This window comes from Phalaenopsis equestris, unplaced genomic scaffold, assembly GCF_001263595.1.
Source record: "Phalaenopsis equestris unplaced genomic scaffold, ASM126359v1 Scaffold000909, whole genome shotgun sequence".
In the NCBI taxonomy this organism is placed as follows: domain Eukaryota; kingdom Viridiplantae; phylum Streptophyta; class Magnoliopsida; order Asparagales; family Orchidaceae; genus Phalaenopsis; species Phalaenopsis equestris.
Window position 1 is genome coordinate 123,915 of NW_018165348.1, and position 21,703 is coordinate 145,617.

The 21,703-nt window shown below is 32.2% G+C and overlaps 1 protein-coding gene across 1 annotated transcript in view; it reads right to left on the reverse strand.

The window, feature by feature from the left end:
- Positions 1-95: 95 nt before the first annotated feature.
- LOC110032291 (DNA ligase 6) overlaps positions 96-21,703 on the reverse strand; it is a 56,932-nt gene continuing 35,324 nt past the window's right edge. The window contains exons 11-20 of the mRNA XM_020735868.1: positions 13,827-13,986; positions 13,603-13,710; positions 6,551-6,600; positions 4,725-4,759; positions 4,585-4,646; positions 3,340-3,498; positions 3,130-3,218; positions 2,712-2,811; positions 1,440-1,557; positions 96-626 (exon numbers count right to left, since the gene is read on the reverse strand). Of these exons, the coding sequence (XP_020591527.1) occupies positions 436-626; positions 1,440-1,557; positions 2,712-2,811; positions 3,130-3,218; positions 3,340-3,498; positions 4,585-4,646; positions 4,725-4,759; positions 6,551-6,600; positions 13,603-13,710; positions 13,827-13,986 (1,072 nt within the window). The 3' untranslated portion in view covers positions 96-435. The remainder of the gene's footprint in view (positions 627-1,439; positions 1,558-2,711; positions 2,812-3,129; positions 3,219-3,339; positions 3,499-4,584; positions 4,647-4,724; positions 4,760-6,550; positions 6,601-13,602; positions 13,711-13,826; positions 13,987-21,703) is intronic.

The following is a 21,703-nucleotide window of genomic DNA, read 5'->3' on the forward strand; positions in this document are numbered from 1 at the left end:
TAATAGATTGATTAATATGAACAAATTCTAAACTAAACAATATTTTTGAGCACAATATAGACAACAAAATATACCCTTTTTACCAATATACCCTCCACCAAACAATTCATATTTGTATTTACAAATTCAAAAGACAGTACATCATATTCCTGAGTTCCAAGCTTTAAAAATATAACTTTTACATCAAAATTTACATTAGACTAACAATATATAATATGGGCATTTACATACATACCGCCCAATTCCAAAGTATTGAAATATCACCCATTCGACATGAAAAAGAAGTAAAATACACCTTTTTCATGCAGAGATAAGTTGGTATGTATGCAAAAAATTTAAGTTTAGTAGTTAAATATGTAAATATATAAGCATTAAGTGGTATGTTATCCTCTTATATAATGATATTAACAAAATAATAATATACAAACCAGCAATCTATTCTTCATTAACAATCTCCATTTTTCTTGTCTGAGATTGGAACATGAAGGCAATATCAGAAGCAGTGCTGCAATCTTCTGGCTTCCTATCAGATAGTGAACGAACAAACCTGGGAAGTCTTACTGAGATCCCTCGAGATTGGTGCACTAATCCGATCGCAGCGTGATGAACGGGTGAGATCGTCAAATCTTCGGAAAAATCATGCAGAAGCAGATGTTGTCAGCCTAATGTTTCAATGATATATGTTTGGGGTACAAAAATCAGGTTAAGATATTCTGATCAAAATTCAATTTGAATATATTTAAGTGCCAAGATATTCTGATCAAAATTTGATTAGGATGTTCTGATCAAAATTCAATTTGAATATATTTAAGTGCAAATTTCATGAGTGATCATGTATATTAAACTCAACTCAGAAAAAAATTCAACACATACGTACATACGTATACATATATGTAGATACATACATATGTATACAAATACATACATGCATATATATGCATACATAGTATACCCACACATGCACGCACGCTCACGCACACGTATATATAGATGTAGATACATACATACATGCATATTAATGTATAGATACAGATACATAGTATGTATGCATAGATACCTATAGCTAAACACACTGTTTACATCACATCAAAAGATATTAATGAAAAGATGTTTTTTTACTTTAAATAATATTAATGATATTTCTGATGTGAGTAAGAGATTAGGATGTCATATTAGTAAATATAAATATTTAAATGTTAAATACCTAAATGCATAAGAATTTAGGAGCATTTAAATGCATACCACACAATTCTTATATATTTATTTATCTAACACTCAAATCTTCTACTTCACATAACAATATCACTACTACTTTATAAAAATGAACCACACATTTTCATGCATATCCTTACGATACAAAATTGTTATAATTTAAACATAAACCTTTAGGTGGTAAATATGTAAATACAGAAGAATTGAGTGATATGTATGTGAAGTACCTGCCCCGCGAATTTCCCAAACAAGTTCTGGTGAGAACCATAAATCAGGTGATTCATCAGTTTGGTAGTAAGAAGGTTTTTTGGATAGCAGTCGCTCACCGGAGAAGAATTCCTTCATCTGCAAATAATTGTCAAAAAATTATTTTAGATGAACATAATAAGGTACAGAAGTGGAATGTAACCATTATAAGTGTTTCACAGGTTGTATAAGTTCAAACTCAGAGAGAGAGAGAGAAAGAAATAGTTGAGGAGAGAAACATTTAGTTATTTCAACCTTTATTGTTACATCCTAAACCCTCTAATTTATAGAGAAATAGAAGTCAATCCATGCATTCTACTGTTCCAATTGAATTCACTAGTTTAAGAATCAAGTAAAATGCCAAAATAATCCTTTGATTATTTGCTGGGCCGATTTAGTCACAAAGTCAACAAAATATTATTATGTAGAGCCTGATTGATGTGATTGTTCACAAAAAGCCCTCAATTTCGCTGATCAAACTTAACAGTAAGTTTGTCGAGAGGTGCCGGGAGTTGTCCCCCTTGTAATTGGTTTGGGGGCGCTGCGCTTGAAATTTTTTTTTTTTTTGCTGATTCTAGCGCCACAGTGTCGGACCAATACAGCCATAGCGCCGAGCCAGGAACGCCCCAACGCTCGGAAGACAACGCCGCAACCCCCAATCCAAGCTTCAGAACCTGAGAGCACAACAATGCGGTGCTGTGATGGAGCAAAAACAAAATTCTATATCCATTGAAGTTATGGATGAGCATAACTTAAAGCACCAGAATATATTTGCTTTGATTCTACTTAAATGATGGCCGACCATATAGAATAGGTGGAGAAATTTTTAGAGAGAATTGATTCTACTTAAATGATGGCCGACCATATAGAATAGGTGGAGAAATTTTTAGAGAGAATATTAGGAAGTTTCTTTGATTCTACCACACAAACCTCTCTCGATGCTAATTTTTGTCGACCGCCGCTAATTTTGAAGTCACAATTTTGCAATTCTATGCTCCTCAATAGTATTTGCAAATTCATCCTTCTAACATTGAACTTGTGATTCTTTTCTATGGAGTGCTAGACCATGATTAATTCTAAATACACAGAAAATGAACTACAGAATGTATTCTAAATTCGATCATATTTTACCCAGTTTTTGGAATTCTGCAGACCAAACGCCAAAATTCTTAAAACCAATGCAAAACAAATACAATACACTGATTTTTCTGCAGACCAAACATGAAACAATCCATAGAAAACTTGGGCCTTACATTGACATAGAAAGAATCTGAGAAACCAGACATGACTCTGCACACACTCTGGAATTCTTCAGAATCTGGGTTGTAGCATGCCATAAGGAAAGGACTGTACCTGCTCAATCACAAGGCAAAATAAATTTATAATGCCCCAATTTAAGAAAGTTTACATACATACCACTCAATTCTATGTATTTACATATCTAACACCTAAACTTAGATTTTTACATACATGCCACTTTGCATATGCATGAAACAGTGCATTTCACCTTTTAAAAGTTAAAATGGTGGTGTTTTTCATGTGATATGAAAGATTTGGGTGGTATAAATGTAAAAAGTAAAGTTTAGGGGTTAGATATGTAATTGGGTGGTATGTATGTCGACGCTCCATAAGAAAATAACCCAAAGAAGAAAATATTTATCCAATTCCTACCAGCTCGCCTTTCTTCCATTCCCATGCCAAGCACCAATTGGAACTAAATCAAGACTATCGCCCAATCCCTCCACATAATCACGCTTAACCTGTATTTTTTATAGGAAAAAAAAAAGAGTTAAAACTTCAAGTTAAATTAACAGGACCAAGGTTTGACTTGTTCCAAGGATTCTCCAATTATCAAATGAAGAAGATTGATATTGAACACACCTTTAACCACGTCTCGGCACGCTTTGATGCAAAATATCCAGCATCAACATCCAGTGATTTTACCATTATTCCCTCGCATGAATGACATGCATCCTCAAAAAATGAGTTCAGTTTTTCCAATGTTGTCTCATTACTCACACAAGCTTCATCTGCTTCCACCTGCATACCAGCAAGCAAGGGGGTAAATGAATGTAAATTATTTAAAGTGTCATAATCGTACTTTGACTATTTACATTGGGTTATTTTAGTCCCAGAGTCTATAAAAGCGTCAAATTAGTCCTGAATTATTTTTAATATGGGCAGATAACTCCCTGATGAGGAATATTTTAGACACCGTTAAAAAAAATTGGGGACTAAATTAATACTTTTATAGACTCTGGACTAAAATGGACCACTGTCAGAGGACCTTTTTGATACATCTATTTCATTTAATTATCCTTTATTTTCATCACACGTTTATAGCCTTGCCATATTACAGCCAAAAGCAGAACAAAAACGCTGTGAAAATGGAAAAAGTTTAATACCGTATTGTTATTTGATTCTTTCAACAATAAGGCCTTTTTTAATCTTTAACCTCTATAAATGCACATTTATTTATGCAAAAGAAACCGTATTATCGGAAAATTAACAGAGAAAAATGCTTAATTGAGTCAACAAAAAGCTGATAACCGAGGACACCTTCACTTGAAGAAAATACAAAAAAAAGCCTTCGAATTATTTGATGCCGCAAGTCACAATATATATAGGACAATAGGATTTGGTGGGGTAAGAAGAAGAAGCAGCAGAAGGAGTACAGGAAGGAGGTAGATGAGACGAGAAGCTCACCTGCTATGATCGTTTCCCTCCACTGATCATGATCAAATGGAAGAGAAGAAGGCACGAACGACCTTATCAAGCCATAGAGGTAGTAGGAGCTCGTAGTTTAGTTTATTGTTTCATCTGAATGTAAATATTTAAATATGAACAATCTATTTTAAATATAGGTTGTATGAATTAGAATGACTCTTTTGTGCTTTAGATTTTTATTTTTTTGTGATGAAATAAAACTGTTAGTATATCTCATCCATCCGACCCTCAGTTCATGCCTTGGTAATTCCAAATTCATCGGGCCGGGTCGTGACATCGGTTTTGGGGGTGTGACAAAGAAAATAGGAGCAAGCGTTGCAATTAAGATTAAACATGGAGTTGAATGGAAAGCTTTATCAAAAGCTATAAGTTTGTTTAAGTGGATAATTTCTCACATACAGTTAATTGCTTTGCAAGTTCCAGGTAACCAGGCCTCTCCTTTTGAATCAAATCCTTTATATCTGTAATTAATAAAGGATCAAGTGAGTTAAAAGAGCACTACAACAAAGATCATGCCTTGCAAGGAAATTTTAGCATACATTCCCTCCTTCGACGTAAAGATGAGGCCAATAACCTGAAAAAAAAAGAAAAAAAATGATGCCGCTGATAACATAATAGAAAGACACCAAGACAAGAAAATTATCATAGGTGTAAAGTAGTAGCATTTCTAATAATAAATGTTAGAGGCCTTTACATATATACCAGTACCACCCAATTCCTATTTATTTACATACTATCACCTAAACTTTACTTTTTACATTTATAAAACTCAAATCTTTCATATCTCATAAAAAATACCACCATTTTAACTTCTAAAAGGTGAAATTTTCATGCAGAGTTAAGTTAATATGTAAAAATTTAAGTTTAGGCATTAGACATGTAAATACAAAGGAATTGAGTGGTATGTATGTAAATCTTACTACATTAAATTACATCGGATGAAAAAAAATTTAACAGCTAAACTTGTGTTCAACTCTCCCTTTCATTTCTTTCACTAGAAAAAAAAAAAATTTCCTATGTACCTTGAGGACAAAACAGGATTTTTGTGTTTCACATCTAATGGGTACAATAAAAACATTTTTTTTTATTTTAGAAGATTATGAACACAGTTTTATTTTGCAAGATAGTTGGCCCACTAACTTAAGCTATTATTTTCATTCTATTTTTTTGTATCATTGAGTCTACAAGGCAAATTCTATTTTTCAAACAATTTCCTTACAGATATAAAAATCTTCCTTAAAGTGATTCCAGAGTTCAGCAGAGATTTTTTTTTTATTTTTATTTTTTTGGCTCAATTCATGGCATTAATACCATAGGTCCCAATGTCTGTCAAATTAGAGGGAAAAAAAGCCTCTTTTGGTCATTTTTAGCAAAATTCATTTAATCATGTTATCAAATAGATAAATCTATTATAAGATGAAATGCCTCAACAACTAATATGTGCACTGTTACGCCTTAAGTTGTAATTAACCACGCACAATTTTTTTTTTTGCAAAGGACAATCAATAAGAACACTAAGAACACATCTGTAAAACAATAAAATGTACTATGGCATGTGGACATTTTATCAGAATTCTATGATTCAAAAAGCTAAAATAAAAAAAACACCTCTTTTGCTGAAATGAAGGATGTTGTTTGAATACAACGAAAAATAAAGAGGTAGATAATACAAAAGGATCATTATTTGAAATAAAGGGACTGAAATGATATGTGCCCATTTCTCTTATGGGCACTGAAGGAAGCCTTCAAATCTGCTGATCAGCTTCCTGCAATATTAAAATAGGGCATTTACATACATACCGCCCAATTCCTATATATTTACATACCTAATACATAAATTTTATTTTTTTACATTTATATCACCCAAATCTTTCATATCACATAAAGTATACCTCCATTGTAACTTTTAAAAAGTAAAATACACCGTTTCATGCATAGGTAAGGTGAGAACTTACGGATGTAAAAGTTGAAGTTTAGATGTTAGATACGCAAATAAATCAGAATTTAGTAGTACGTATGTAAATCTTCATATTAAATTAATTTATCATCTGCTGTTACATAGAGAATACATACTACATAACAAACAGATCATGTTTAAGAGACAAACTACCAGGAATTGTATCACTAAAAGAACAGAAAATGTCACTAAATTGCCTTACAATCATGTGAGTTTATGAAATCTATTTGTTTAAATTGCCTATTTAGAAAATGAATCCTATTGTAAGTGCGTTAAAGAACAGAAAATGTCACTAAATCAACAAAATAGAGAACAGCCATTTTTTGAGCTCCATATGGCCAAAAAAGGAGATAAGGAAATAATTGTAATGACAGATGACTCACAAAAAAAGGAGTTGAAAATAATTACCGCTCTCCATTTAAAAACATTATGTCAAAAATGAAAACACAGATGTCTACCTGCAAGAGAATAACCAAAAGCAATATAACGATTAAAAATTCACATGGAATTCACTAATAATTGAGAACTTGGGAACTACTACATTTTGATACAAACATAAAAAACTTATAAAATAAAATCAGTTTAAGTACCAACAGTACAATTTTCTCATTAATCATATGCTTATTCATGTTAAATGGTGCTAGTCAAATCCTCTACTGGATGGATTGATATTTAAAGCAATTGTAAGCTAAAAAAATTCTACTATTAATGGTGCTAGAGAAAGTCTTTTAACTTTTACAATTAAATCCTAATAAACTATAAATTTTATTTATTGAATTAGCGAAGCATGATACGTATAGAGGTTAAATCGGACAGTTTATAAAATCAAAGCCATTTTCTGCATTTTCTTTTTTTATAAAACTGATAGCTAATAGCCTGCATTGCAAGGGATAATTAAAATAACAAAATGAAGTTAGGTGATGGTTGTATGCAAAGGCTCCGACAGGAGAAAGAGGTTGAATGCTGAACAATTAAATTTAAAATAAAATAGAAAAAAAAATAAATTAAAATTTAAAGTTGATGTCATACACAAGCTACCAAAAAAAAAAGAAAAAAATCATTGTTTAAAAACCATGAATGAGCATAAGTTTAATAGAAATAAAATTGACTTTATATTTAGAAGTAATGGCATATTAACCATATAATGAAATGGTTAAGTATAGAATAAAATAATTGTTGATTTCTGTTACGGAAAGAAATAAATACAAAACTTGTATATTAGGAAGCTTATATATTAGCAAGCTTGATATTAGTAACCTAATTAGAGAAGATCTAATTACAAGATTTTTTCTATATTAGAGATATTCCTAATCTATAGAGAGGAGTGTATATAAATATGTAACATATATTTTTCAATTGGAGAATAAGAAAAGAAGAGTTGTTTTCCTTCACACGGTATTAGAGCCTCGCCGAATTGTTCCCATATGCATCATTCGTCTTCAACGTCAGCCTCTAGGAATCCTTTGTCTTTAGTTTCGTTCGGTTCGTTTGCATTGCTTGCCTTCAATGTTGTTCACATTGCTAGACATTGACAGTTCCTTGGGCATCATCTGTATCATTCGAGTCGTCTGCATCACTAGGCTTCGATGGCATCTTCGGTTTCGTTCAAAGGCTTCGTCGATTTTGTTGGTTTCATCCTACTTAGTTCATCGGTTCTATCAGTTTCATTTGCTTAGGTTGCCAGTTTCCACAACTTCTTTGGCTTTATCTATATTTTTTGTTCGTCTTTAGCGTTCATCTAGTCAGTGGTCTCCTACGACTCAGTCTCGTTCTTCTCTAGAGTTCATCTCGACCTACGACTCACCTACATGGTTGCATTGAGAAATCTATTAGTGGGATTATGTGATTCATTCTCCTTGAATGTTAGGTGATAACTATGATTGTGGAATAGAAACAAGTGACAAGTTTCATTTCATTAGTGGCTAAAATTACAGATAAAAAGTTAAATGACATTAATTATTTTTATTGGGATAAAACTGTGAGAATCTATTTAAGAAGTATTTCTCAAGAGAGCCAGCTAATTAATAATCTCCCAGTTGAGACTAATTTGAATTATTCTGAATATATGAAAATTAATGTCAAGCTCTTAATACAAATACAAAACTCTATTGAGCACAATCAATCTGGTCATATTACTCATTGTGACTGTGTTAAAGATGTGATGGAGGAATCAATGTCTTTTTTGGAGGAGAAAAAATTTCTCGAATCTTTGATATATACAAGAAATTTTATCGATTGGAACAAAAGGATCAATCACTTAACATGTATCCCATGAATTTTAAACGTTTTTATGAAGAATTAAATGCACATTCCCTTCAGTACTGATGTCTTAATTCAAAAGGCACAAAAAAAACACATGACTATTATGAGTTTTTTAACTGATCTCATCTCTCAATATGAAAGTATCAAATCACAGATCTTATCTGACCTTAGAGTTACTACTCTGAAGGAAGCCTGTACTAGAGTGTTGCATACTATTATGAATTCTTAGGCCTCATTTGTATAACTTGATGCTCTTGCAAGTCAAAAAATACAAACATTAGCAAACCCAAGTCTTAGGATAAATACGGAAGTGAAACTCCAAATTCTGAAAATCAAGGTTCAAGGGTAGGTTGTAGGTTGCTAATATTGTCATGAACTTGTTCATATAAAGAGAACGTGTCAGAAGTTGCTCCAAAAGGAACCACAAGGGGTTTAGATCACAACCAGCTCACATGGTCACTACTAATGAGGCGTCTCAAAATCGGACTTTCGATCTTTGCTAATGAATATGCTAAGTTCATCCACTTTAAGAAAGCATCCAAAAACTCCTCTATCATTGTCATTACTGAGTTAAGTAACATTGATACTTGTCTTCTTTCCTCTTCCACACAATAGGTAATTGATTCTAGTACTACATATCACATGAATGGTAATCCAAAACTCTTTTCTACCTTTCATAAACATCTTTCATCCGTCACTTAACAGATAGATCTACCTCTAATGTTCTTAGTTTTGACAACATTAATGTTACACCTACATTACCTCTAATTTCTGTCCCTAGTATACTTTAATTCTCTTTTAATCTTATCTTTATTAGAAAAATTATACATGGTTTTAATTATTGTAGCTTATTCTTCCCTGACTATTGTCTGTTTCAAGATCTTATGATGAAAAAGATTATTAATAAAGGACGAGAGTCTAGGGGGCCAAACATTTTGGACCCCGACCCCTAGTCTGTTCCAACACCTTATCTCCTTTTGAGGTTCATCGTCGATTCGGGCATCCATCACTATACAACAACAACAACAAAGCCTTAATCCCACTACGTGGGGCATCCATCACTATCAATGCAGAAAAAGTTGTACCCTCAATTTCAACAATTATGATCTTCAGATTGCGATTCATATTACTTTGCTAAATAACGTAGTTTGTATTTTGTTCCCATAACTAATAAAAAAGTCAATCATAGTTTTGAGTTGGTTCATCCTAATGTTGAAGGATCTTGTCCTATTTTATCAAATAAATTTCGATATTGTCATTTTTGCAAATGATTTTTCTCGTATAACTTGACTTTACTCGATGAAATCTCGTACTGAATCACTGTCATATTTTCAATCATTTTGTGTTGAAATTAAAATCAATTCAATTTTTGGTTGAGATTATGAGATGTGACAACGCCAAATAATATTTTTGTGCATCTTTTCAAATATACACGGCACAAAATGGAGGCTTCACCAGTCATTTTATGCCGATACTCCATTTCATAATGGAGTAGCTAAAAGGAAAAATAGACATCTTAAGACTGTTAGAGCTCTTTTATTTCAAACATATGTGCCCAAACAATTATGGGTTGATGCAGTTTTCACTGCATGTTTTTTGATCAATTGGATGCCCTACTGTTTTACAGAACCAGATATCCTACCTAGTCTTATTTTCAACTGAATTTTTTTTCCTATTTAACCACATAGATTTGAGTATACTTATTTTTTTCGTGATGCTCGTCCACAGGTGTCTAAATTGAACCCTAAGTTATTAAGGTGTCTCTTTCTAAAATGTTCTTGTTTGCAAAAAGATATCAATATTCTCCCCTCTTAAATATGTTTATTGTTTCTGCTGATGTCACCTTTCATAAACAAACCCCATTCTTTGGTGACTCATTATTGCCTAAATCCTCACAAGATTCTAATGACTTGTTAATGTATCGCATAATCAGTCCAGATCTAGCTCCACCTCCACCAATAGTGTCTCAGTCTATACAATTGATCACTAATATTTACTCTAGAAGATTTCATCACCCTAATCCTAGTCCAACACTGGTATCATCGTCTTCAGTGGATCCTCCTCCCAGTGACTTTGATTTACCTATTGCTCTTCGAAAAGTTTAACATCAATGTGTCTATCCCATTTCTTCTTGTGTTAACTATAACTAGTTATCTTCTGCCTCTTGCTCATCTATTGTTTCTTTTGACTCTATTGAGGTTCTGAGTTTTGTTCAACAAGCCACATCTCATTATGGGTGGCAGGCGGCGATGCTTGATGAATTGAGTGCATTAACTAGTAATGAAACTTGGGAACAAATTGAACTACCTTATAACAAGAAGGTTGTTGGTTGTAAATAAGTATTTTTCATTCTGATGGATTTGTAGCTCGTCTCAAAGCTTGTTTGGTTGCTAAAGGCTATGCTCAAACTTATGGGATTAACTACTTCAACACGTTCTCTCATGTAGCTAAGTTGACTTCAGTTCATCTATTTTTGTCATAGCCGCGATAAATAATTCGCCATTGAGCCAATTTGATGTGAAGAAAGCTTTTCTTTATGGTGATCTTTTAGAAGAGGTATACATGAAGCAACCTCATGGGTTCGTTTCTCAGAGGGTGCATGGGAAAGAATGTCATCTTTAGAAGTTATTATATTGATAGAAGCAAAGCCCTCAATCTTATTTTGAAAATTTCAATCAAGCAGTAAAAGAGTTGGGGACACAAAAAAGTTAAATTGATCGCACTATATTCTAAAAGCAACTGCTTCAAGAATCATTTTATTGGTGTTTTTTGATGATGGCATTATTATTATGGGAAGAGATATGCAGAGAATTTTATCATTGATACTGTTTTTTCAAAATTAGTTAAACACTAAAGATATGAGTTTCTTGAAGTGCTTCTTGAGGATTGGGGCCTCAAGGAGCAAGAATGATATCTTTCTATCTCAACGGAAGTATGTTTTAGATTTATTAGCAGAAACTAGGAAATTAGGGGACAAACCATACAATATTCTGATGCTTCCTAATCAACAACTTATCAAGGATGGAGAGCATTTTAATGATCTTGAATTATACCGGAAGTTAGTTAGAAAATTTAACTACCTCACGATGATTCGTCCTGACGTTGCTTATTCAGTTAGCACTAGAAGTCAGATTAGGTCTTCCCTCACATTTCATCATTGGTAAAATTTGACAAAAATGCTATATTTCCTCAAAGGAGCTCCTGGACAAGGCATTTTATATCATAATTATGGGCATGAAAATACTGAACGTTTCTCTGATGTAGATTGGGCAAGTTCTAAGATTGATTAGAAACTCATTACCAGATATTATGTCTTTGTCGTTAATAATTTGGTCTCAAGGAAAAGTAATACAAAATGTAGTGTCATGGTCCACTGCAAAATCTGAGTATCGAGCAATGGCACAAGCTTCAAGTGAATTGATGTAGATCTCCCAATTCTTGATCGAAATGTCTTTCAAGATGATAGTTCCGGCAAAGTTGTGATGTGGTAACCAAGCTGCAATTAATATTGCTTCACATATTGTCTTCTATGAACGACTATGCAAATTGATATAGTTTCTCATTTTATTCGTAAAAAAATTCTACAAAATTTAATTTCTATAGCTAATGTAAAAACTGAGGAACAACTAGGAGATATCTTCACAAAGACCCATAATAGAGCAAGGATAACTAATATTTGTAACAAACTGGACATGATGAATATCTATATGCTCCAGCTTGAGGGGGAGCATTATGGAAAGAAATAAATCCAAAACTTGTAAATTAGGAAGCTTGTATATTACAAAGCTTGATATTACGAACCTAATTAGAAGAGATCTAATTACAAGATCTTTTCTATATTAGAGATATTCCTAATCTGTAGAGGTGGGAGCGTATATAAATCTGTAACATATGTTTTCTAAGTGGAGAATAAGAGAAGAAGAGCAATATTCCTTCACAATTTCAAAGTCAATACTCTAGGTCTCAAAGTCAAATTTATAAACTTATATTAAAAATTGAGAAAATAAATACAATATCATATCCCAAAATTTTTATTTAGAATTATATTCAAGATTTTCAAGAATTAAATGTTTTGAATTGAAATTTTATATTAAAATGGTGAAAATATCACTCCTGCACCATTATTTCATCATTGAAATTGTATTCAAAATATTTTATATTTATTATACGACCTAGTTCAACCCCCTTAAATCATTAAATTTTAGACCTCATTCTCTCAATTCAATGTCCATTTAAATCTTCAAAACCTTGTTTGAACTTTTAAGATCAATATCAGTTGTTAAGTTAATATTAAGTAGTGAGACTTAGGGCTATCAAAACGGCTCTTTGTTCGCGAACAGCTCTTGTTCAGCTCATTTAGAAGCTCGTATTCGGCTCGTTCGCTAAGTTAATAGGTCAAACATGAATAACAGAAACAAATATTTGTTCGTTCGTGTTCGGCTCGTTTTGGTTTGAAATACTACTAATCAATTATATACATATTTTTGATGAATAGTATTTTTTAAGAATTTAATTGACTACAAGGCTACAAAGATTTATAATCAATTAAAAGTATTAATGAAGAACACAGAATAAAAATTATTAAATTAGATTCAAATGATGTTTTAAATCTTGTCACAATCCTTAACATCATATGACTACGCGATTAGGGTTGTCAAAATGACTCTTTGTTCGTGAACGGCTCGTGTTCGGCTCGCTTAGCAAACGAGTCGAACACGAACACACCTTTTGAGCTCGAAATATAAACGAGCCGAACACGAGCTGGGTCTGGGCTCGCTCGTGTTTGGCTCGTTTACACCCTTAGTGAGACTAATCCTAAAAATATCAAAATACCATTACAGAAAGCTCTCTTCTGCTGATTTCAATCGAAATAAGTGAAAAAGTTCACGCTATGACCAAATTTATTTATATTTGACTAGTTAAAGAACTAAGTTAGACCCAAAAAAAAAAAAAAACTAAAATAGAATTATATAAAAAATCTAGGGACTATTTTGATCATTTACTCATAGTTGATTGTCATGTATGCAACTTTATCTTCATTATGCATATTAGAAATGCAAACTACAATCAAGGTAATGAATGCTTTTCTTAATGTTAAACTTCAAATGTACTGAAGTGTCAACCAATAGAAGACATACAAGTAAACTAAGAAGGATAACATGAGGGTTTTTTTTTTATTTTTCATCATTTACACCAACCTTTGTCTTATCCATGGCAACTGAATAATCTTTGCTACCCCGTTCTCGTGATGATAACTCTTGAAAAGACATGAGCTTACTTCCATTCTTTCGATCAACGGCAACAATCTATGACAAAATGACAAAGGAATGAGCAATAATCACACATGAAAGAAAAAAAAAACTTTTAGCCCACAAGTTTAGTTTTCATAGATCAGAAAATTCCCTTTGTGAGAAAGCATTACCTCCGCATCCAGTATGAAAGTTGCATGGGCAGAATTACAATATTCTTTTATTATTGGTAACAAATCTGGAAATCTAGAAGTTGATTCTTTCATTTTGCGAGAAAATATACATATGGAGCCATCAAAAAGTTTGTGAATTTGGGCTCGTTGGCCATCATATCTGTAGTAAAAAGATTTTATATAAAGCTACAAACCAAAGAATGTAAAATCTCCATACTAAAATTTAATATAATATATTAAAATGCCAAGCTAATCAATGCAAGTAACTCAAAAGTCATTATGGGGCTGTTTGGTTGCCTGCATTACCAAGATAATTTAAAACAATTGTAAGGATTTTCAAATGTTAGAAGGTGTTTGGTAGCACCTTTTGATGGGTTTTATCATCAGATTTATTAAATTTAGCCAAATGCTAAAATGCAAGAGCTCCGTGGATTTATGAATTTTCAGATTTAGGGTCCCTAAAGTTGCCTTTGATTTGGCACAAATCCGGATTTACTAAATCCAGAGGTAGGGTGGATTTATTGGACTTACGATTTATGGATTTATTAAATTCTACTTACAGCCAAACACCCCTTTAGATTTTGATTGGATAAAAAGGATGCTCACTGTAAAATTTTGATGTATTTAAAACTCAAACTTTACTTCACTTCGAGTAAATTCAAACCTCAACTGATTTGGTAAATTTTCGAATACACCACACAAGTTGCAACCAACCACTGCCAAACTAAATTGAATTCATTGAACTTCAGACTAAACACAAAAAAATAATCTCCTATATTTATTTACACTTGAGCAAATAACTATAAAACATCTCAAATACATTATATTTTAAATACACTACATTCCTTTTACTTTGTATTTCCTTTACAACAAAACAAACCTCTATAAGAGAAACAACATTTTTTAGACAAAGCTATAAAACAAACAAAATTGGTTGATACAGGATTGAGTTTTGAGCAGAATTTTTCTAATTTTACTGTATTACATTGAATCCTGCCACCAAAATCACTCTAGAACAGTTTGCTCATGTAAATAGGTTCCCATAGAAACTTCATTTTATGCTATTCAATTATTGAGGTTGATTCCTAGACAATTTAAAAATAATAAAATATCCAGCAAGTTCAGTATCATAGTTTAAAGTAGCCCAGCGTGCAATTTGAGTTCATGCAAACTTCGCTAATGCCTTGGACAGCAACTGGGGAAACAAATTTGCATGGGTGAGTATCATTATGACGACGCAACAAAATTTGACAATGACGAGTATTGGCATTGTATAAGGAAAACAAAGTAGTTTGCATGTCAAGGGAAAATTATCTAATGATTGTTAAGTCTAGAGTTTTCTACACAATATAAACTCACTACTCAATAGTAAGAGAAAAAAATTAGTTCCGATGGATCAAGGCCATTGCATGTTTAGGCAACAAAACTACTACTACAACATAATTTCAAATCATAAAACCAAATGGAAAAAACCATAACATTTGGGACATTGAAAGGAGTAAAACTTCAGGTCCACATAAAGAAACTACATGGCCCTTTCAAATGAGGGATTAAAACAGTAAAATTAATCACTTGATTTTGACAAGAATTGATCTTCTTTGTAACATTAGTAAATTACTAAAATAAGTTGTTGAATCAGTTTAATTGGTAACTAGGGTCTGTTTGAGACAACTGCAACTTATTAATAAACTGTCTAAAAATAATCTGTTGTTCAAAAAAATGTGGTGGCTACTACAATTTTTTCTTTTGAAAGACCAGACCGCAGCTAGAAAGTTGTCACAAAAGCTAATCAGAAATAGTGTGAAAACGCTAATTTCAGAGGTTTGAAAACATAGCTTTTTGAAAAAATTGTCAAAACACAGTTTATTAAAATGGTCATTTGAAAACGCATCACACCAAATAAGCTGCCCCAAACGGGGTCTTAGTTTCCTCCAATTCTCTCTCTATTTATATGTATGTTTGCTGGAATTAGGGTTATGTTTTGGTTTGTTTTCTCTTTCCGACTCTATGTGAAGTCGTATTCCCCTTGTTAGGGGTTGTATCTGACGATGAATGGTGTTCCGTCTGTATCCTCTTTCATTTCCTCCCTACCCTTTTTCTCGACCTCCTTAGCCGTCGGTCTGCACCCCAATCCCTTCTCCAACCCTCAACCACCAGCCTCCCTCTCTTCCCTACATACCTAGCCACCGACTTGCACCTCACCATTTTCCTATTTTCCCTTGACGCCCCCTTCCCGGCAGCCACACTTGCTGTCCAACCTTTCCAACATCCCAACATGCAGCCTCCGCCTCCCTACCACCTTCCCTGAAGTACCGCAACTCTCAAGACCTTTGCATGTTTAGGCAACAAAACTACTACAACAACATAATTTCATATCATAAAACCGAATGGAAAAAACCATAACATTAGGGACATTGAAAGGACTAAAACTTCAGGTCCACATAAAGAAACTACATGACCCTTTCAAATAAGGGATTAAAACATTAAAATTAATCGCTTGATTTTGACAAGAATTGATCTTCTCTATACATTAATGAATTACTAAAATAAGTTGTTGAATTAGTTTAATTGATAACTGGGGTCTGTTTGGGGCAGCTGCAACTTATTAATAAGCTGTTGATAAGCTGCCTAAAAATAATCTACTGTTCAAAAAGATGTGGCCATTACAATTTTTTCTTTTCAAAGGCCAGACCGCAGCTAGAAAGTTGCCACAGCACCAAACGAGAAATGGTGTGAAAATGTTGATTTTAGAGGTTTGAAAACGTGGCTTTTTGAAAAAACTGTCAAAACACAGTTTACTAAAATGGTCCTTTGAAAATGCATCGCACCAAATAAGCTGCCTCAATCGGGGCCTTAGTTTCCTCCAATTCTCTCTCTATTCATATGGATGTTTGCAAGATTTAGGGTTATGTTTTGGTTTGTTTTCTCTTTCAAATTCTATGTGAAGTCGTACTCCCCTTGCTAGGGGTTGTATCTGACGATAAGTGGTGCTCCGTTTGTATCCTCTCTGATTTCCTCCCTACCCTCTTTCTCATCCTCCTTAGCCGTCGATCTGCACCCCCATCCCTTCCCCAACCCTCAGCCACCAGCCTCCCTCTCTTCCCTACATACCTAGCCATCAACTTGCACCTCACCATTTTCCTATTTTCCCTTGACGCCCCCTTCCCGACAGCCACACTTGCTGTCCAACCTTTCCAACAACCCAACATGCACCCTGTCGCCTCCCTACCACCTTCCCTGAAGTGCAACTTTCATTTGTGACTTGTTTAGAGAGGGCAATCGAACCAAACCGAGATTTTTTAAGGTTAGGGTTAATTTATTTATTTTTGGATTTTATTTTTAATTGAAATTAATTAATTATGGTTTATGAAATAAAAATCAAAGTATTGAAAGTATAGAAAGCACGGAATATTTGGGTTGGATCGAGGATACTTAGTGAGACTAAAGTGATTAATTGGTCAAACAACGACGAGAGATCGGGATCGGTGTTTGTGCAAAAAAGAAAGACAACATGAAGTAAAGGTAAGGATTTAGTTTTATACTTTAATTATATAAATTATTTTAATTAAAAATGTTATTAATTTAATATTAAAATTTCATGAAATAATGTTTTGAATAAATTTGACAAACTATTGAATTAAAAGACAAAGAAGAATCAAACAAATCAATTGAACAAGTTTTAGAAAGGATCATTTCATAAGGTGAAATCAAAGTAAATATCATCTATGTTATAGTAACATTTTCTACTTCTTCTAAACTAGCTGTGTGCTTAGTTATTTATACTAGATTAATGCACTTGTAGAATTTTCTTTTGATTCATTCGTACTTCAATTTTATTGGTCATATAGATATAAATTTTTCAAGTCTTTAAATACGAGATGTTTAATGCATTATCCATAAAATATGACATATTAAATGCAATAAAAATGTGAATGATATCCCTTTTATGGTACCAGTGAAAGAACTCTAAGATACCCGTGCAAGTAAATAAATAATATTTTTTATATTGATGTATCTTTATTGGTACAAGTTTTAGACGGTGTTTCTATGACGATTGCATATAAAATGATATGGATATAAAAATGATATAATATGAACTAAATTTTTTTTTAAAATATCTTGATCAATCATATTCATAAATATAAATTGTCATGCTCTTATACCGATTTATTAAAAATTTAACTGACATGCATACTATTTATTTTTTCATTATATTACTACAATTTAAATATAAGAGTATTCATTGATTGTTGCAGCTCACTATTATTTTAAATTAACCTTTCAGGTTTAGGTTTTTATTGGATGAGATTTAAATCGACATATCGGTAGAGCGGTAAAAGATTTCAGAAATATTAAAGGTGACTACGGTTTTGGAGTGACTAATAAAGAAGGAAGAGTCATTTTAAATTTTTCTTTAGCATATGATATTTGTTATTACTAATACTTTATTCAAGAAAAGAGATGAGCATCTTATTACTTATAAGAATATATATAATAAAACACAAATTGAATATTTTCTTATGAGAAGAAATCGTCGAGATTGTAAAGATTGTAAGATCATTCCAAGTGAGGATTTAAGTACCCAACATCGATTATTAGTTCTAGATTTTAAGATGAAGAATTGTAAAATAAAAAATACTAAGACTCATCATCTTAGAATTAAATGGGGGAACCTAAAAGACATATAAAATTATTTTTATGAGTAAAATTCAATATTTCAAAATTTGGGATGTTCATGAAGAAGGGAATGCTATGTGAGATAAAGTAACAAATACTATTAAACAAATGGTAAAAGATATTTTTGGAGAATCAAAAGAAAAAATTTTTATAAATAAAAATAGTTGGTGGTAGAATAATAATGTATAAGAAAAAATAAAATATAAGAAGATATGTTATAAAAATTGGTTTAAATGTAAAAGCTTAGAGAACTGATAAAAACATCAAACGGCTCGCAGGGAGTCTAAAAGAACAATCTGTGATGTTAAAAATTATGTTTTTAGTGATCTTTATAACAAATTAGATACTAAGGAAGGTGAAAAATATATGTATAAACTAATGAAAAACATATGTATAAACTAACCAAATAAAGAGAAAAGAAAAGTAAATATTTAACTTAAGCAAAATGTATTAAAGATGAAAATAAAAAAGTGTTTTTCTTAGAAGTGAGTTATTTTGATAAACTTTTTAATGAAACTTCTGAAAATACGATTGATCTTAGTGATTTTAATATCATTAATAATAATAAAACGTTTCATTTTTACCAACACATTAGTAAAAAAGAAGTTGATGAGGCTTTAAAGAAAACCAAGGGTGGAAAGTCTGTAGGACTTGATAATATCCCAATTGAAGTGTGAAATTTTTTAGGAGATTTGAGAGTTTCTTGACTCACTAAACACTTTAATATTATTTTAAAAACTAAAAAGATGTCTAAGGAGTGGAGGAAGAGTATTTTGGTCCCCATTTTTAAGAATAAAGGGAATGCACAAGAGTGCGCAAATTATGGAGGAATTAAGTTGATGCGCCATACTTTAAAATTATGAGAGAGGGTCATTGAACATAGGTTAAGATGTATTATAAATATTTCTCATAATCAATTTGGATTAATCAATTTGGATTTATGATTTATGCCGAGCAAGTCTACTATGAAAGCTATACATTTATTGAGAGGTTTGATGGAGAAGTTCAGAGATAATGAGGAACTACATTTAATTTTTATTGATTTTGAAAAAGCTTACTATAAGGATCCAAGAGATCCTTTGGAGAGTTCTTGAGAAGAAAGAAGTTGATATGACTTATATTCAAGTCATTAAAGATATGTATACTAGAGCTGTTACTTCTGTTCGCACTGACGGATGATTGAATAATTATTTTCCTATTTCTGTTGGATTACATCAGGGATCTGCTTTAAGCCCATATGTTTTTCCTTTAGTTATGAATGGTCTTACTGGACATTTACAGGAGCTTGTACCCAAGTGTATGCTTTTTGCCAACGACATCTTTTTTGTGGATAAGACTACATAAAGAGTTAAAGAAAATCTTTAATTTCCAGGAAATACTTGAATTATGGAGGTCTCCATTGGAGTCCAAAGGCCTTCATTTGAGTAAAACTAAAACTGAATACATGGAATGTAATTTTAGTAGTGGTAGCTTTAGTGATAGAAGTGTAACTTTGGGTGATCAAATTATTAAAAGATGTGAACGATTTAGATATCTCAGGTATGTTTTTCAAAGTGATGGTGATATAGACGGGGATGTTAATAGTAGAATTCAAGTTGGTTGGTTGAAGTGGAGAAATGCTTCGGGCCTTTTGTGTGATGGAAAAGTATCGCTTAGACTGAAAGGAAAATTTTATAAGATGGTGGTGAGACCTACAATGCTCTATGGCGCTGAATGTCGGCCTTTAAAAGAGAAGCATAATACTAAGTTAAGTGTTGTCAAGATGAGAATGATTAAGTGGATGAGTAGCTTTACACTTAGAGACAATGTGAAATGAATATCTTCGTGATAGAGTTGGTGTAACTCTGGTGACGGACAAAATTAGAGAGAGTCGTCTTAGATGGTTTGGTCACATTAAATGTCGACCATCTAGTGGTCCGATTAGAAGAGTAGATGTTTTAGATTCAAATTATGTTAAAAAAGGCATAGGTAGACCTAGGAAGACTTTGGCTTATTGTATAAGAAATTATCTTAATTTATCAGAACTAAATGAAAATATGACACTAAATAGGATGCATTGGAGAAAAAGGACTAATGTAGCCGACCCCACGTAGTGGGATTAAAGCTTTGTCGTTGTTGTAACCTTTTAGGTTTAGTCATGTGATTAAAAAATAACTAATAAAGAATGACATATTTATAGAAGACAGAGAGAACCTGACCTAGGAGAAATTTATAGTTGCTCTAATTTAATTTCATTTATGTAGTGGTCTTTTCATTTACTTTTTAGATCATTAACTAATAGCGATAGAAAAAAAAAATAAAAAATTGGATTTCAACATCTGACCATCTATTACATCCTTGAAAATTTTAAGTCCTGGGTCGGGTCGAGACAAATAAGCCTCAATCAAAAGTTCTCTTATCATTGGGAGAGGTTATTAATATTATAGGAATGCTCCTCTGAAAAACCTATAACCAAATCTTAAAATCCTCTCAAGTTGAGGACAAAATGAAAATTAGTTCAAATCTAAATGTCTACTAAGAGATTTCATTACTTGTACAAGATAAACCTAGACAATTACACATTAATATGCGAAACAACTTATCTATTAATATGGAACTATTTTGTGTCCATAAAATAGATGAGGGGTCAATGGCAGGTATTATCCATATACACATAAAAATAAATAATTTATTGTAGAAATAAGGGCTCTCTAAAGAGGAATAAAATTATCAATGATTGTGTCAATTTAATATAAATAAGACTCAAGAAAAGAATATTACTCCATGTTTCTAAATGTAACCATATAACAATAGAAATACTCAAAAAGATTACTAGATTCATTTGAACATCCCATAAATCATAATCATCAAAATATTGATATGAATATTGTGGGGGCGTGCATAAGAGTCATGGATCTTGTAGGAAAATGCAGGAACAAGGGAATAGAGATTTTATTAAAAAAAAATAAGAGGTTATCTTAATCTATAACTAATAGACGAGAGAGAAAAGGAGGACCTCATGAGAACCTTGTTAATAGGATTTCAAATGGCCTTAAGATACATCCCGAGAGAAAGTGAGAGGAAAATGCTAGGATAGGCCTTCTTAATTGAGAATTGGAGATGGAGTGTAGAGAGAGAGAGAGAGGACAAATTGAGAAGAAAATAATAATAATTAGTTATTTTAATCTTAATTGTTATATCTAAAACCTATTATTTATAGA